This window comes from Microtus oregoni, unplaced genomic scaffold (genome assembly GCF_018167655.1).
Source record: "Microtus oregoni isolate MIOR12 unplaced genomic scaffold, Mior012 000012F_ref0000307, whole genome shotgun sequence".
NCBI classification, from domain to species: Eukaryota; Metazoa; Chordata; class Mammalia; order Rodentia; family Cricetidae; genus Microtus; species Microtus oregoni.
In genome coordinates, this window is record NW_024543071.1 from 48157327 (window position 1) to 48175599 (window position 18273).

Sequence of the window (18273 nt, forward strand, 5' to 3'; positions counted from 1 at the left end):
GCCACACCCACAAAGGCAGCGGCTGGCTGTCGGTGGACTGAAAGAATAAGCCCTGGCTTCCCCCAGGAAACTTTATTTCTTGACCCAGACCCAGGCCTGCTGTATAGACAATTAAAAAAAGGATAAAGTGGGGTCTTTCAAAGGTGCCACCAAGGCCTTTTCCTGTCCCATTGATAAGTATGGTCTATGATCTCCTTATCTTTGCTCTGAGAAGCATACAGGCAGGGAAGTGGGACTCAGGTGAGTGGAGGTGACCCACTGCCAAGAGCTAACATAGATGACAGAGAGGAAGAAGGGACAGTAATCGGCTCCAGGAAGACACCTAAAGCAGGCGTCTCCACGAGGTATTAGATAACTCTGGATTTGGAGGGAGAGCGCACTCCCGAGCCACCACTAGGGGCAGCATGAAACACGGTCCACACTGCTGTTGTGTGGATACCCCTGGGTGGTGCTGCAGGCTCAGTGATGATTTCTAGGCTAGCCCCTGTTCAAGAAACAGTCCTCATATTCCAAGAACTTAGGGATGGAATGGCCACCCGAGTCCCTGCCCATTCAGCACTGTAACTGTTGTGCCATGCCAAGTCTGGCAGAGCTCCCCACTACTGGACCCTCCTGTGTGGAGTACTGTAGGAGGCCAGTACCAATACATGGGCTTTCCATCCTACAACTCAGAGGCTCTTGCAGATGTGACCCTCAACCCCAGGTCCTTGAGATATAACTCATCCCAGGGTGCTGCTGAGTGTAGGAACAGGAAGGGGCCAAGCCCTGAGGTGGAGCTGAGCTGGATTGCCGCCATGACCCAGAGTACCCAGCGTGGAAGGGAACTCCTTACATCCCGTCCCATCTAGACACTCTGATGCCCCCTCCAGGAAGTCTGAAGCAGAAAATCCATGAAAATTCAACACTTGGCTCCATGTGTCTGAGTTGCTTTTTATATAAAAATAACAAGTTTTCCTCCAATTCTTGCTCTAGGAAAACATGCTATGCTCCACCCCTGGTCCTGTTGAACAAGTGCCATGGCCACAGGGCTCTTGAACAGAAAATGTTGAGGACTGAGGAAAGCAGCAGGACCAGGCAGGTAGGCAGGCTGCCCCAGCAGGGGGTGAAGAGGGCTGTCCATCTTGCCCAGTGACTCGGTGATTGCTGGAGTCTGTATCCTTTCCCTCTTCGCCACCCAGGAGGGCGCTGTCTTCATTGATGGAGATATGCATCCAGCCAGATGTCGCCAGACTTCTTCAAGGATCTGAGAGTTGGGGATGGGAGTCAGGGACTCGACTGGAAGGTATTAGCATCCCCCTGTGTCCCATAAGGAATGTTGAGTAAAGACATCTCTGTGGGTTCCCATCCCCCGCCCTCCCTGAGACAGGCAGCTGTGTGGGGCCAGGTACTTATTAACCAGAGTGGAATCTGGACTGCAGCAGGGAGGTGAGTGGCAGGCGGCCAAGTCCAGTTGTGAGCCTCAGTGGGCCTGGCCATCATTCATCTGCTTCTCCCTGCTGCCTCTCCCTTTTGGGCTCTGCAACCCAAGACATGGGGCACAGAACCTGCCCCCATCATAATCATAATCTCAAAGACAAGAACAGGAAAAGAACAATGTACAGATGTCACAGAATCCAACCTCTGGTTTTCCCACCTCCAAGACTGTTCCTGGAGGCTGAGTCCTTCCCTGACAGCCCTGCCTCGTGGCCTTCCCCTCTCTGCTTCTATTCTTGCTCAGAGTGCACGCGCACTTTAGAGCATCTTTGTAAAATTTAAAAGTCAGGTGGTCTCTCTCCTCTCCTCCCACAAATCAGCACATTCCTGCCTGAGGACCTCTGCAGGGCCTCTGTCTTCAGCCAGGTGCCCTTTCCCCAGTGACCAGCTGTCTCCCAGCTTCTTGCCTCTGCTCACATGGCAGATTCTCCACACTCTGCACCTGCTATGCCATAAACAATATCACACCCTCCGCCTGACCCTCCACATTCCCTCTCCTGCCTCCACCCTAGGTTTCATTCTCGTTATATGTTATTTAAAATGGTTCTCAAATTTTATCATGCACTCATTGTTTGACCACACACGTGCGTTTGTGGTGTGAATGCATGTTACATGTGAGGCTGATGTCCAGCATCTTCTTATTGCTTTTCTATCTTATTTTCTGAGACAAGGTCTCTCACTGAACCTGGAGCTCACTGGTCAATAAACCCTAGAGGGATCCCCTGCTTCTGCCTCCCCAGTGCTGGGATGACGGGCACATGCCATCATTCCTGGTTTTTTACATGGGTGCCAGGGATCTGACCTCCAGTCTTCATCCTTACACAGAAAGCACTTTACCTTCAGAGCCAACTCCCCAGCCCTACAAATGCTTGCTTTGTTTCCCCAGCTAGAACACTGGTTTCAGTTCCCAGGAGGCAGAAACCTCTAAGCCTGTCTGACTCACTGCCATATTTCTAGGGCTCCATGAGATCTCTACGCTGGGGAACAAGTTGAGCACTGGCTGATCAGAAAAGGTCTAGAAAGCCAGTACTGAGGGAGGGCCCCTCTCTGAGGGCCAGGAGCTTGGAAGGTGCTGACTGGGTCAAGAGTGAGCATGGACTTGGAAGAGACTAGTCTATGCGACCTGAGGAGCCCAGTGCAGCCTTACCTGATGATGTCCGCCAGGGCAGTGAAGAAGGGTTTCACCTCATACTGCAGGCCATGCTTGGTGCAGAACGCCTTGACCAGGGGGGCCACCCTGTGGTAACTGTGCCTTGGCATCGTGGGAAAGAGGCTGGGAGGGCAGGCCAGATCTGAGTGGGAAGCTGCCAGAGGCAGCTCACCTACTCCTCACCCTCTAGGTCACATCGTCCAGGGATCACAGAGAAGTGAGCCCTAGGCCCTGGTTTTGGCCTCACCCTGTACCCAGAAAGCCCTACAGGCCACACTTACTGGTGCTCAATCTGGTAACTGAGGTGCCCACTGAACCAGTCAACCAAGGGCGAATGCTTCACATTGCAGGTGGTTATCAGCTGCCGGGGCAGGAGAGGTACAAGTGAGGGAAGCTGGCTCAGAACCTTGACCCCACCATCTGGCAGCCTCAGCAGGGCCTGATCCCTCCCAGAGCATGACTCCCCAGCTGGCATGTCCTCCAACTAGGCTCCCCAGGGCCTACCTGAGAGCTGGCCCAGTCCCGGTGCTTTTCGTAACCAATCTCCTTAGGGATGTGGTTCATCTGCGTGATCCACACAAACCAGTGGCTCTCCAGGACCCTGTGAGGGAGGCTTTGGTACTGCCCTAAATCCAGCTCAGAGTGGAGGCTGGCATACATACAGCTGAACCCAGACCTGGGCCCCAACTTCTCTTTCTGTACAATGGGGTTATCTAGTTGCTTCTGCATTGACATTTAAAGAAACTTCATAGAGCAGTGTCCCTAGTGAGGCTGAGGGCCACCCACAGGCCCAGGACCAAGTCAAGCTGCTTTCCTCAAGCCCTAGGGTCTGGCCACCCTGCTAAAATTTGATTATCATAACAGCCACCTGAAGAGGTGGTACTGGCACCCATCCTACATTGGGACAACAGGCTAAGCAGGGAGGGCTGAGGTCAGGGTCCCCTGCCACCTGTGTGAAACCTCCCCACACCCTGCCACCCTGAACCTGCCCATACCTGACGGCAACAAAGAAAAATAGTGTCCCAGTTGCACCATAGAAGGGAGCATAGGACAAGAAGAAGCGGGAGTAGAAACTAGCAGCCCACAGCAAGTCCTACAAGGAAGACAGAGGCAGTGCTGAGTAGCTTCCACGGATTGGGGGGGAACGGGGAGACAGGAGGAAGGGCTGGGGTCATTCAATTCTCTTTTGCATTTGGTTCAGGGTTCCAGATAGGCCACTGCCCCTCTTCAGGCTTCTGCTTCCATGACTAAGTACAAGAATGGGGTCCCTGCCATGTCACCAGTTAGAGCTGACCATGGTAGTGACTTTGAGGGTGCAGTAGGGCAGCCCATGCCTGGGACACAGGTGCCTGACAGTCAGTCCAGTGACTCTCCCCACAAGGGAAACTCCTTCACAGAAGAGGTCCACCGCGTACCCCAAAGTGCATACTCTCTCCTTGCACACACACACACACACCACACACATACACCCATTCACACTCAGGGATGGATAGGACTGTCCCCTGAAGCCCTTTCCCAGAAAGTTGGATACTTGTGGTCCCGAGAAGTACCACTCACCATCCACTGCATGCGCAACAGCATGTGTGCCAGGTTTTCAAGTTCAAAGTTCACCAAGGTGAGCAGCGGTGGGCCAACTGCAAGAAGGGAGCGTAGGGGCATGCAGTAACAGGGATGGGGTACCCGGATGAGGTGGGTGGAGGAGAGAATATAAATGTGGACCTATCCACTGAGATGACCTCACAGTTCCCACAGGGCCTGACTCATACTCGGTCTCTTGGTGTCTGGCTCTTGTCCCTGTCTCCCACCTCCCTTGTCCCTTGTATAGGTCAGGAGCCAGCCTTACAGATTTCTGTCCTTGAGTCTGTTTGCAGAAGCAGTTACAGAACACTCTAGGACTCCAGACACCCTGACTTAATGCTAGAGAGACTTTGGGGAGGGCGGGAAAGAGTGAGGACAGCCAGAGCAGAAGGCCTAGAGCCGTCAGGTGGGTAGCATAGGCCGAGGGCCTGCCCTACCCCAGAGGGCCAGCAGGTACTCACTCAGGAAGAAGTACAGATGCTGACAGTTGTAAGGCAGGTATCTGATTTTCTTCTTGCCGTACTGTGGAGACAGGTGTCAGTTGGGGAGAGCACCTCTCCAGGCCAAGGTCAGGGGGCTGGCTGAGGCCAAGGTCAAAGGCAACTCTAGAGTCTAGCCACTGGGCCACTCATTCCCAGGTGGCTAGGAGATGGGAGAAGGACCGAACCTAGAGCTGGAATAAGGCTAAGCTAGGGGGCAAGCATGGGGTTTCCTTCCCTGCTAAGGCCCCTTAGCTGCAGGCCTGTCCTGAGTGTCCATGATCCCTGCCACCTACCTCCACACTTGACTCTCCCAGGAGGAAGACAGGTGCCACACCCACATCTGGATCCTTGTGGAAGATGTTGGGCTTGGCATGGTGCTGGAAGTGGCGGAAATTCCACCAATGGGCAGAGAAGCCCTGTGCAGAGAAGGGATCTCAGGGGTGGAGTCGGGCTGTGCCCCTACTTGGTACCCACACATTTGAGCAGACCCAGCAGAGCCCCAATTCCATGCCTGGACGCTCACCCAGATTCACACTCACTTTCAACTGCCCCATCACGAACTGCTGGGCCACATAGTTCCACCTGGACTTGGTGAAGATGGAGGTATGGCCTATATCATGTTGCAGACACCAGCACTGGGCCTGGGGGGAGGAGGAGGTCAAGGGTGGAGGAGGCTACCTAGGCCCCTTCTGCTGCTAAGGGTCTACCCACTGCTTATGTTTCACCTACTACTGATGTTCCACTGAAACCAGCTGCCTCTTTTGCTGGACCAGTGCACCTGAGTTTAATGGTATGCGTGTATGCAAAGGTCAAGATTCAGAAAAACCATTCCTCTGAATACAAGCTGCAGAAGCCAACTTTCTGCTCTTCTCATAGATTCCTGTCTCCTGCTTCCCTGCATCCCCCAAGGCAAATAACAGAACCTAGAATTCTCTCCTCTACCCGAGACAGGCCATAGTCACAGGGCTACTCTTCCCCCGAAGCCTGAAATCATTACTCTTAACTTCCCTTTTGCCTTGGTCCTGACCCTACAGAGGGCCACCTCATCTGAGATGAGTGCATAAGCCCTCTGTTTCGAAAAGCATTCCATCCCATACCTGGGAGGGAAGAATGCCTCAGAAAGAGGCCAAGAAAAGTCTGAGCAGCCAGGCCTTGCCAGGTTTCTCAGCCAGTCTGTTTCCACCGGCTCAGGCCCTCTCATTCTCTTTCCATCACACAGACTTTTCATGTCTGAGCCCATTCCTACAGGCTATTCCTGCTTCTTACATCAGCTCACCCTGGTCTTTTGCTCTTTAATCTGAAGGTTCCTTGGTCACATAAGACTATGATCAGATAAATTTTCTAGGTTTTTCTCTTGCTAATCTGTCTTTTGTTGCTGGAGTTTAAGCCATGACCTTCATGTGAGACCTTTTTTTCACCTATGCAAGTCCTATCACACACAGGGCTGTGACATTCTGGACCTGGTACATCTTAAAGGCCTCTAACATTTCACTTACTCATCCATGTACCCACCCACCCACCCACCCATCCATCCACCCACCCACCCACCTACCCTTCATCCACCCACCCACCCATCATCCATCCATCATCCATCCATCCATCACCCACCCACCTACCCTTCATCCACCCAGCCACCCACCCATCATCCACCCATCCAACCATCATCCACCCACCCACCCATCATCCACCCATACAACCATCCATCCATCATCCACCCATCCATCACCCACCCATCCATCCATCATCATCCATCCATCCATCCATACATACATCCTTTCTTTCATTCATTAAAAAAAACTGTCCTGAGTTTTCCACATGTGCTGGACCCCTTATCTGCTGCATAGTCTTGGAATTACCTGAGATAAGGCCAGGATGAGGGCAGCAAGGATGCTGGACACCCAGCCGGGGCCCGAGAGGTAGATGATAAGCCAGGCCAGCAACTCCATAACCAGGATGTGGCCCAGCAGGAATGCAAAGAAAGTGTGGTCAACTTCAAACAGCTTCATGTCCTCAGCTGCCTGGCGCAAGGCTCGGAAGTCCTCGATCATCTGGGCCTGTGGCAGAAGAGTGGTCCAGAAGATGAGGAAGCATGGACCACCAGAGTCCAGAGAAACTTCTCATTGCTTCTTAAGCCATCCCATTGCCCATTGCTGGGCCCAGGTGTCAGCAAAGGTGATGGATAGAGGAACAAAAATGCCAGCCAGGATGTAAGCTGGGGAACTAGCTAGCAGCTAAGTCTCTCCCTGACCCCAAAGGTGTGGGGTGGGTGAGAAGCAGAGAAAGCCATAGCCAATAGAGGAATCCTTTGGGACTCAAAACATCCTCACTGTAGAACTTCAGGCAGGGGAGCACTGGGTTTGGGGCAGAAAGAGGCCTCACCTGGAGACCCACAGCAAGTACTTAGCTAAGTCAGATCTGGAATCCTTACTTCTACAGGACATCACTATGACTTTCACCTTTGACTGTGGCCCCAAAGGGACTGCTGACCCAGCCCCCATTCTGAGTACCCCAGAAGTAATATAGAACAAGCTGCTACTACAGGCAACAGGCAATGGCCCCAAGCCTCCAGCTGTTCCCTCACATTCTGAGCTCCATCCTGGCTGGGCTCCTCTGGGGCTAGCTCTCCAATCAGCAAGGGCTTCAGGAACTTGCGCACATAACGGAGATCCTGGTGGAAGGCGTGGAAGGCATCCTGAAGGAGAACAGACAGTCAAGTGAATAGATGCACAACTCATATAACACCCAGAAAGAACCACAGAAACAGGGTGGAAAGGCGGTTGCACTGCTGGGGAGATGGCATGGTGGTTAAGGGCACTTGTTGCTCTGCAGAAGACCCAGGTTAGATTCCCAGCATCTCTGTGCCGGCCGACATCTGTAACTCCAGTTTCAGAGCATCCAATGTCTTCTTCTTACCTCCATGACGCCAAGCATGCATGTGTTACATGTAAATACATGCAGGGTAAACACTCACACATACAAAAATTGAATAAACCTAATTCTTAAAACTAACAGAAAGAAACTGTTGATGGACAGCCAGCCAGATAGAAAGTCAGCTAGATGTTGGGCAGTCAGAAAAAAACCCAGGAGGATCAGCCTTACCTATCAGCCCTCCCTATTCTGCCCCAGAACAGGTACCCTGTTCAACACCCTCACTTGCCATGCCCCATCTGCTTCATCCAGTACAGGGTTCTCTCCTCTCAATATGCCTGAAAGAACCGCAGAAAGACCGAGTCCATCCAGGAAAAGGTTTAGCCCTTCCAAAAAGCTTTCCGTATGCCACAGTATTTTCTACAGAGTATAAGATCTGGATCACAGATGTTAAATTTATCCAAGTCTTATCAACACAACAGTGGGTAAAATGTGTGTGGGGAGACTTATCATTGCAGACCCCTGGGTCACTTGAGACGAGTCAGTGGTAGGCCATACACACTGAGCTCTTGGGTTCATGCGAAGAAGATATTGAACAGTTAAACTTATTTGGTTATTCTCTTCTTTTTGGAGACATAGTTTCATGTAGCCCTAGCTAAAGAGTTGCTAAAGAGCCCAAGAGAGAATGACCTCATGATACTCTTGCCTCAACCTCGCTAGTGCTGGAAACACAGGCATGCACCATCATGCCTACCCAGTTCACGCGAGTGCCGAGAACTGAACTCAGAGTCTGCATGCACGATAGGCAAGCGCTCTACCAACTGAGCTGCATTCTCAGTAGGTAGTATAATGTTAAGAACAGAAAAGCCTGGCACTCCCGTGTCTTTCTTTAATATAACTGAGGTAGGGGTGCGGAGCCGCTGTACAGGAAAAAAAAAAGGGAGAGATAAGACAGATAAGGACAAAGGTGACTGGGCTCCCTCATCCTTCCTCCTCAACCTTGCTCTTGTTGTTTGCTTAGACCATTCATTGTTTGCCTATGATATCACATCGCACCCATTTATTAGCCACAGGCAGCCAACTGACTTTTACAGTTGCAATTTCAAAAGCAGAGAGGATGACTGGATGCCATTGTCCCCACGGCCCTGGGAAATGGGACTAAGGGCCCTTCCAAGATGATGAAAAGAGACACCTTTGCAGAAGTCTGACAAAGAACAGGGGCCTCCTGTTGTCCAAGAGTCTACCAGCTTGTGTAGGTTGAAAGAGAAATGACGTTGTTAACTACAGTCACCCCGCTGTACCACCAAGCTAACTACCCTGATCATTATACATTGTATACAGGTGTTGAAATAGCCCACTGGTCACAGGAACAGGAGCCTTATTAAGTGTCTATCAAAATAAAAGGCTGGGAAGTTGGCTCAGTGGGAAGAGCACTTGCTGTAAAAGCATGATGACCTGAGTTCAAATCCCTAGTGCCCACATAGAAATCATCTGGGCATAGCTATGTGAGTCTGTAACCCCAGCACTGGGTGGGAAGTGGGGGAGGGCAGAGACGGAGGAGCCTGCAGGCTGCCAGTGTATCTCCATTCAGTGAGTCTGTCTAGAGGAATGGAGTAGAGAGTGATGGTGCAGGGCACCCAAGGTCTTCCTCTGGCCTCCACATGCATGTGGGCACTCCTACACACATGTGTACAGCAGGCATGCACATGCAGAGAAAATAAGTAATAAAATAATTTTAAAATAAAATGAAGCTTAAAATGACCATAGTCCTTACACTTACTGGCAGGACATTTCTGAAGAGTCCTTGGAGGAAGGAGACTTTACTTAGAGATCATATCTAGGGGGTCACTGACCCAAGACAGCTAGAAAACGGGGAGCTAGGAAGGTGTGGTTTCTGAAATAACCCAGGCTGGATGGGTCCCTGGGCCCCACCCAGCAGCAGAGGTTATAAAAGCATAGCTCTCACTTCCTCTGGAGATGAAGGAGGGGCAAGGACACAGGAGAATGGGGTTCTATAGGAAGCTGCCTGGACCCAGGCTCACTGGGGTTCTTTTGGCCCCACTTCCATGTGACTTTGAGCCTGTACATTCTCAGGCAAAGGCCTCTACTTCCTACCTTCAGGACCCTTCTGATATTGGACTGTGCTACATAAACTTTATTGTCATCTTTGTTTCTAAGACAGTGTCATCATACATAGTCCAGGATGGCCCTGAACTCTGTTTTTAGCTGAGGATGACCTTAAGCTTCTGATTCTTCTGACTCCACCTTTGAGTGATGGGATTACAGGTGCACGCCACCACTTCCAGTTTGTGCACTCCCAAGGATTGAACCCAAGGATTCTATGGGTGCTAGGCAATGTGCTACCAACTGAGCTACATTCCCAGCCTTCTATTGTTATATTTATTATTATTAATATCTACAAAATACATCTAAGTTCATCATTCTTAGGTGTAATGTCCATTGGTATTGAGGGCCTTTGTGCTGATGTGTGACCACCCATCTCTAGACTATCCCCTCTTCCCCACATGAAAGGCTATACCCACTCAACTCCTTATTCTCCTTCCACAGTCCCAACCCCACCATTGGTTCCTACGGCTCTAGCCTTATTCCAGGAAGCTCACTTTAATGGAGTCGGATAGCATGTGTCCCTCTGTGATTAGCCTATTCCACATAGCTTAATACCCTCAAGGTTCATCCATGCTGTATCGAGTGCTAGAGTTCCCTAAAGCTGATGGTGATTTGAAACCTCTCTACCTGAGCACAGAGCCGGGGGCATGGAAAGACAGACAGACAGACAGACAGACAGACACACACACACACACACTCTCTCTCTCTCTCTCTCTCTCTCTCTCTCTCCTCTCTCTGCCGCCCCCTCTCTCACACACGCAGCTACCCACTACCGCAACAAGTGAGATTCAAACTCTTAGGAATGTGCCTAGAGTCACAGCCGACATGAACACCAGACAGGTGTGTACTGTAGGGAGGTGAGCAGAACCAGGTTCACTCAAGGGTCTTGCAGTCAGCTCAGTCCACAAGTGATAGAGAAGGTGCAAGCCCCCTTGGGGCCAGGTCAGAAATTTCTATGGTGGGTAGGTCAAGGCTCCAGCTGGTGGGAAGGGGACAGGCAAGTTGCCCTAGGCCCTTGGACCGAAGGCTGGGGCCTTGGGAGTGAGTGAGCACCAAGGAGAACACTCACAGGGTGGGTCCCTGGACTCTGAAACCAGCAAGGAACTTCCCAGGACTCTAGCTTGGGTCATTTGGAGTAGTCCTTTGTGGGATCAAGGACCAAGGGCCAGGGAGAAAGGAAGACTCAGAAAGGTTAAAGGATAAGGGATATATGTATCAAACCTTATGATTTCACACCACACACACACACACACACACACACACACACACACACACTAAAAGAGTCAAAAGTGAATGAAATTGGAAATCTTTCATTGAATCTGTAGAAACTGCCAGAATCAAAAGGCACACCACGGGGGACCAGAGAGATGGCTCAGTGGTTAGGAACACTGGCTGGTTTTGCAGAGGATCCAGGTTCAGTTTCCAGCACCTACATGGTGGTCACAAGCATCAGAAATCCCAGTTCCAGGGAATTTGACACCTTCTGACCCCTGTGAGCACTGGGTACCCATGTGATGCACATATGTACATGCAGGCAAAACACTCATGCACATAACTTTTTTTTAAGATTTATTTATTTATTATGTATACAACATGTCTTCCACGTGTTGTGCCTGCAGGCCAGAAGAGGCTACCAGATCTCATTACAGATGGTTATGAACCACCATGTGGTTGCTGGGAATTGAACTCAGGACCTCTGGAAGAGCAGCCAGTGCTCTTAACCGCTGAGCCATCTCTCCAGCCCCACATAACTTTTTTTTTAATCTGAAAATAAAATAAAAGAGCATAGCAAACTTAAGTTCCCTGTAAGCCCTGTAGGCTCTGTTTACAGACAGACCTGGTTTAGGGCAAGTTTTCAAGTGCAGATGATAACTAGACGAGAGTCAGCCTTCCTCACCTCCCAGGGTAGGGTTGTGAACTTTTTCCCCCTCGAGACACCTGTCCCAGTATAAGAATTTGGAGTGGCAGAGTTGGGATTTGAACTTGAGTCTGTTCTCTATAGTGTCCACACAACCTCAGAATGCGTAAACCTCAGAGTCCAGACAAGCAGAGCTCCTGCTCTGACCCCAGCTCACTATGAGCTCTGCACAGCAGCTGACTGGGGGTTGGGGGGCTGGGGTACAGTTTGGAGCCAGGTGACCTGCAGATGGAACCTGTGATTCCATGTAGGAGCCCCAGACAGGCTTGCCCCCTCTTCCCTCTGCATGTCCTTCTCAGAAAGATGGGAAACACTAACACACACCTCACAGGCACTTAGAAGAGGCCTTGGGGATAACAGGAGCCCCCTTATCCAGCTTTCTGCTGCCCCCCAGGGCCCTGCTGCGCACCTGCTGCTGACAGCCACGGCTGCACGTTTGAGCAGAGGAGTGAAAATGTGCTGTGTCGGGTCAAGACCAAGTTGAGTCTCCGCCTAAGGGACAGGAAGGCTGGGGGATGGGGGAGACAACCTCCTTCTACCCCTGGGCATGAAAGGGAGGGAAGAAGTTCTGGTCTCTGGCCAAAGAATGGAGAATGTTCCACAGAAGCCGCGGAGGTGGGGAAGCAGGGAGAGCTGCTGCAGCTCTGGTGATCTGGGTCCGCACTTGCTGCCTATTTCCACCTTTGCTAGAGGGGGGCCTGGGGTCTCCACGGACACCCCACCACTCTTGCCCTCCAAATGGAGAACAGACCAGAGGGACTAAGGTTCTGCACTTAACTGTTCCTGTCACCCTCTCCCCGGCGCGTGAGAAAACATTATCAGTAACCCTCCCCAACAGATGGAGAAACTGAGGCAAGGACAAGGAAGCAAAAACACAGAGCTCCGCAATCAGCACGTGTGTGCCGCTCTAGCCTGTGAAGCAAAGCCCAGCTCAAGGGAAGGCCCCTCAGCATCCCTGGGGTCCTGGTGAAGGGTGGGAACACACGTTTGATTCTCGGCTAGCCAGGACCCTTGGCCTCAGAGATGTTGCTTTCTCAGCAAATACCTGAAAATGACCCAGCCTTCTGGCACGTGATCCTCTTTACGAATGAACTCTGGATTTACCACTGGAGCTTGACTTTTTTTTTTTTTTTTTTTGACAGGGTTTCCCTGTGTAGCTTTGGAGCCTATCCTGGAACTCGTTCTGTAGACTAGGCTGGCCTCAAACCTGCCTCTGCCACCACCACCCTGCAAGCCTGACTCTTTTATCAGAAACTCCAAGACAGCCAAGGGAAGCCTTCCCTCTCAGGAAGAAAGGGAGAAGGCTGCCTGACACTCTGAGGGCACCATTATTCCCACCTCTGCACACTGCATTCCTGTCAGTCTCCCCACAGAGAAGGGTGGGCACTTCAGCCCGCAGGAGAAGACACCTGTCAAGCCCCCCAGAGTCAGGTATGGTAGCTTGTACCTATAATCTCAGTACTCGGGAGGGAAATGGTGATTGATCTCTGTTGGCTTGAGGCCAGCTTCGTGAGTTCTAGGCCAGCCAGGAATGCATAATGAAAGCCTGTCTCAAACAAAACAAACCAGTACCCACTCAGCCCCACAGAATGACGACTTGCTGAAGTAGGACTTTCAAGCAGCCAGTGTGGTTGGTGGGAACAGGGTGTGGGCATTGGTTCTGGGTGGTTGAGGCCATCCTGCCCTCTCTAGACCTCAGAGCTTTCTGGTCATCATCCTGGTCCCTCTCAGCTCCCATTCAGACACGGACCCTCCCTCCCAAATCCAGGGATGCTGGTTGTGTCATTTTAGGGTACCATGACATTCCTCATCTTCTGCTCCAGTCTCTTTATCTACACAACAGATAGGACCCAACCTCAGTAGGCTGTTAGAAGTAAGTCAATGATCACATCTAAAGTTCTCAGAACTGAGCCTAGTCAATAACTGTTGGCGGAAAGTTCTATGACATAGCCTCTGACAGTGGCATCAGCCAGCCCTACTTTTAGCTCATCGTTCCCAAGGGGCCACAAGGAGATGGATGCCAGGTCTGCTGGACTTTGAAGTCTTCTCAGGCTGACAGTGCTTCAGCTTAATGGGCACCAGGGACTGATGGGAAACTCTCACCTTTCCCATAACTACACCAGCTGAGTTCAGGGTTCCACTTCCCATGCTAACCAGTCACCCAGGTGCCCAGCACCATCCCCACAGTCAATCCAAAACGAAAGCCATCTTATCCCTGCCACATTGAATGGGAAAGAGAGTCACAGTGTGCGGACAGGTCAGCTCCTTCTCTAAAGATAACACAGAGATAACTCGAGCATATTTCTTTTTTGGTTCTGTTTTGATATCAGATCCAATGTAGTCCAGGATGGCTTCAAACTCAATGTGTAACTGAGAAGGATACTCAACCCCTCATGGTCTCATCTCCACCTCCCAAGTGCTGGGATTAAATGCCTGCACCACAATGCTGGACTCTGTTTTGCCTCATTTAAAAAAAAAAACTTTCACTGCTGGGGATTGAACCCATGTCCTTGAGCATGCTCAGCTGGCACTCTACCACTGAGCCATATTCTCATCCTACAGAGCTAATTCTAACAGTCCCTACTAGTATTCACAGTCACACTTTGGAGCCCAATTACACGGTCACTTGTTCTGAATTCCCTCCCCAAAGAGAGGGCAGATCCCCATCTTGTTTACCTTGATATCTTAAAGCCTTTGCCTTTCTAGAAGATGATTCTATTTAGTTTTATTGTTAATTATGTGCATGTGTGTGTGTTCGTGGGATAACATGTAAACATGAGTGACAGTGCACACAAAGGCCAGAGATGTTGGCTCTCCTGCAGCTGGAGTTATCAGGGGTTGTGAGTCACCCATTGTGGGTGCTGGGAATGGATCGCAGGTCCTCTGAGAGAATGGCATGCACTGTTCACCACTTGGCATCTCTCTAACCCCAAAGGTCCTTTCGCTTGGAGATAAGGTCTCATGAATCCGAGATTAGGCTCAAACTTGCCTCATACCTGAGAGTGACCTTGAACTCCAAGTCTTCTGTCTCTGCCTCGTGATGGGGTTACAGGTGGATGCCACCACAACCAAGTTTATGTGGCGCTAAGGATGGAACCTAAGGCATCCCAAATACTAGGCAAGTAGTCTGCCAACTAAGCTTCGTCCCAACCTTTCAGGATCCTTTAAATATACAGCAGACCCCTTGGGTTTCCATTCTCTGCCCTCCCTGTATCTTCTAAAGAGGGCTTTAGAATAAACCAAAGTCCTTCTAAGGACAAAAGCATTCAGTGAGTCTGGCACGTCTACCTTTTGACTCCCCCTCCCCGTCTCTATTGAAGCCATGCTACATTCCTCGGGTATAGATGATGTGGTCTGAGTCTTTGCTTTAGCTGATCCATCTGCTGGACACTCCGTCCCTGCAAATGTCTTGTTCACAGATGCAGCTGCAGAGATGGGGGTGCATAGGAGATACTCAAGAACAGAGTTAGGGGACCCCATCATGGAGAAACCAAGATGAGGAAGCGCATGGCTGTGCATTCAAATCCCACACCTGCCACTGTTTCAAGTCACGTTGTTTCTCTGCATCTGTGTTCTCATCTGCAAAGTGGGATAACGGCAGCAATACTTGCCTTAGGATTAAGAAATAGTACCAATAACAAACATTGAATTTAGAGTCTAGAACATAGTAGGTGCTTGGCGTGTGATCCTCACATATTTATGAACAGCAGGGGCTGTACTCTCTGACTGGCTCTTCTCGTCTCAGGGTGACTATGACTCCTTGGCAAACCTGGCCCAGGGCCCAGAGTGCTCTCCCCAGGGCACCAGACTCTGTATCCCAGGATGGTCCCAAGCTGACTTCATGGCATAAGAACTCTGGGAATTTCCTGGCAGGAAGGCTTCTGCTGCCTGAACATGAGAACAGCTGATGGGCGGCTGGGCTGATGTAAGTGGACAGCGGCCTCCCACCTCCAAGCTGAGCTGCAGGGTCTGGGATGGGACAACTGACATCTAGACTTGATCGCACAGAGCACTGGACCAGTCCAATCCATGGTTTGCCCTGTGGGTCCATCACAAAGACTGGGGTCCGCTGAACCCAGGTTCCTCCCAACCCTTTGATTTAAGCATACCAGGACGTTTCAGCAACTCCACCCCAACGTCTGGGACCTATAGCAATCTCTTCTTACTACAGACAGGGCCAGAGACAGGCAAGGTTCCCTAGCAGAGGCTTGGGGATGCTGGGATGGTTCCACTTCACTCTCCAGCTTGCATACATACACTAAAGGGCAGTTACCGAACATACAGCCGCGACCTAGCAGCACAGTTGAGAAGGTATGGTCTTGCCCTTAACTGGCTTGCCATATGGTTCAGCTCTCCCTATTGGATCAATAAGGAAACTGAGGTTCAGAGGAATTACCTCTCATAGCCTTCAGTGGCAAAGCCAGAACCCTGCTACAAGAAGCAGAGAGATGTTTTCCTAACAGATCTTTCTGGCTATGAATCAAAATGGTGGCTATTGCAAAACCATTAGATGGAGGTCTCAGGGCACTGAGCTAAATATAAAGTTCGGAATCCCATGTAGGAGGGTCTTCTGTCCAGGCCTGGCCCTGAGCAGGAAAAACCTATGTCTGTGCTCCCTACTGTCCTTCTTCTCTCTTACCCAGCATCCTATCCGATGCTATAACACGGTCCTCACAGGGTTGCCTAGGCTCTGTGGGAGGGGCTGTGGCACCTCATGCCCACCATGCCCTGGTAGAAAGGCAGGAACACACATATGTGCACACGCGCATAGGCACACACATACACACACATGCACACACAGACACATGCATGCACATACATGCTATGGTCCAAGATCGATGATTTTCAAGAACCTTCTCACTCCTATGCCTCTCAGTTGCTTGGAATGAATGGGGGTGGAGAGGGACAGTGACAGTCCTGGGACAGGGCAGAATCTCCTCTGCTGCCACCAAGTTCTTCCATTAGGAATTCATTCTCTCCTGTTTTGAAGATCTTCCTGGTACCCATTGTGAATAATCCACATAGGGTGACTGAGGGAGGAAGGGTCTGGGAAATTGCTTCACCGTTGGGCTCCAGCCAGATAGTCCTTCTGGCTAGCCACATCTCTCCTTGTCTAGCCATGGACTGAGAATGGGAAGCCAGCGTCCCCAGGGGCCAGTTCGTGCCTGGGGTGACTGTGCTTCCCGTGGAGGCCCACCCAGCCTGGCAAAATCTTCCCACGTGCAGCTGCCAGCCCAGCAGAGGTGAGTCACTGGCCCTCAGAACAGTCTACACAAGTGTTGGATAAGCCACAGACCTCCAGTCCCTGCCCAAGCTCTGCTGCCCAGCCCCCAGCCTCTGATGGCATATTCCTGTCGGTAGGGACCCAGCCCTGCCCCTCTCACTTGGAAGCACCAGGTACTAGTCTGAGAGACTCACAGCAGAAATGAGACCCTCAGTACGAAAGTGAGGGTCCTTACCTAGGGTGGGCTCTACCTCTCACGGCACACCCACCTCAATGGGCTCATTCCTCCCCGAGAGACCTATTGCACAGACTGACCCAACCGCGGGTCCTCCATGCAAGAAAGGGACCTCCTTAGCCCTGGTTCCATCTCAACTCTGGAGCCAGGCTGTGGGAGTCAAAGGTCAGAAAGAGCAGAAAGGATGCTAAGGTCCGCAGGTGGAATGAGACTAGGAACCTATGACCCACGTCTCTCACCCCATCATTAGCGCCAGGCTCCACCCCGCTGGCTGTGGGCTAGCTTACCGTGGCGTCCTCCGCGCCGTGGTGGCTGATGAGGCGGCTGCCCCCTGGGTGCCGCTGTGCCCAGCGGCTGACGTCGTAGACACGGCGCTCGATGACCAGCCACTTGTCGTCTGGTAGGTCGTGCTGGCGGATCTGTTCCCAGCGGAAGATGGGCAGGGGCGCCCCCAGCGGTGTGGGCCCCTCCCGCGGCTCCGGTCTCCCGCCGAGCTTTCCGACGCCACCCATGGCCACTGTGCACAAGTCCTCCGGACTCGGGAACGTTGCCGAGGTCTAGAGACACCGAGGAAGGCGAGGTCGCGATCGAGGGTCTTCCTCTGCAGCCCGCCTTGCCGGCCCCGCCCTGCCGCTGCGGCCGCCGTACGAGCGTGCGCCTGCCCGGCTCTCCACGCAGGGAACTTTTCCCTCCCTTACATCCGCGCTGACAGCGCTCGCCTCGCCCGCCCCTCGTCCCGGCCCCCGCGCTGGCCAGTCCCGCGCCCGCTCCAATCCTGGCGCGGCACCTCCACCTCCATTGGCTATCCGGGGAGGGCGGTGTCGCGAAGGGGCTCGCCCCACCCGCGAGGGCCTCGGGGGCCACCACGCCCGGCCCAGCCCTCGGGACAGTGTCCCGCCCCCAGTTCCTCGGACTCGCCGAAGCGGGGTGAGGGGACTGGGGACCTGGTACGCACGAGAGTCCTGCAGGCCGCTGCTCCCGGGCGCACCCTCAGGGGCCCAAGAGGAACCCAGGTCTGAGCCCCAAGAGGCTGGGAAGTGCGGTTAGGTACGTCACGTGGCTTTAGCCACGCATCCCGGTGGCTAGAGGTGAGGACACTACCACAGGTGACTGTCAACACCCTTCAAACAACGAACCTCGCCCCGCTACGAACCCTCAACATCCAAACAAGGAGGCCTTCTACAGCCTTCTGCAGGGGCGGATAACCTCTTCTCCCAT

At 52.0% G+C, this 18273-nt stretch overlaps 1 protein-coding gene across 2 annotated transcripts; it reads right to left on the reverse strand.

Moving 5' to 3' along the window:
- Positions 1 to 910: 910 nt before the first annotated feature.
- Fads3 (fatty acid desaturase 3) lies at positions 911 to 17772 on the reverse strand. 2 transcript variants are annotated; one of them, XM_041661346.1, is made up of 12 exons: positions 17343 to 17765; positions 7265 to 7375; positions 6540 to 6737; positions 5223 to 5324; positions 4977 to 5099; positions 4663 to 4723; positions 4181 to 4257; positions 3619 to 3716; positions 3128 to 3224; positions 2905 to 2984; positions 2621 to 2746; positions 911 to 1243 (listed from the first exon to the last, which is right to left on the reverse strand). In XM_041661346.1, the coding sequence occupies exons 1-12, from the start codon at positions 17565 to 17567 to the stop codon at positions 1192 to 1194; spliced, it is 1350 nt and encodes a 449-aa protein (XP_041517280.1). In that variant the 5' UTR covers positions 17568 to 17765; the 3' UTR covers positions 911 to 1191. The 2 variants fall into 2 exon arrangements, with proteins under 2 accessions (XP_041517280.1, XP_041517281.1); XM_041661347.1 differs by lacking the exon at positions 2621 to 2746 and having other exon boundaries at positions 17343 to 17772.
- Positions 17773 to 18273: the final 501 nt, after the last annotated feature.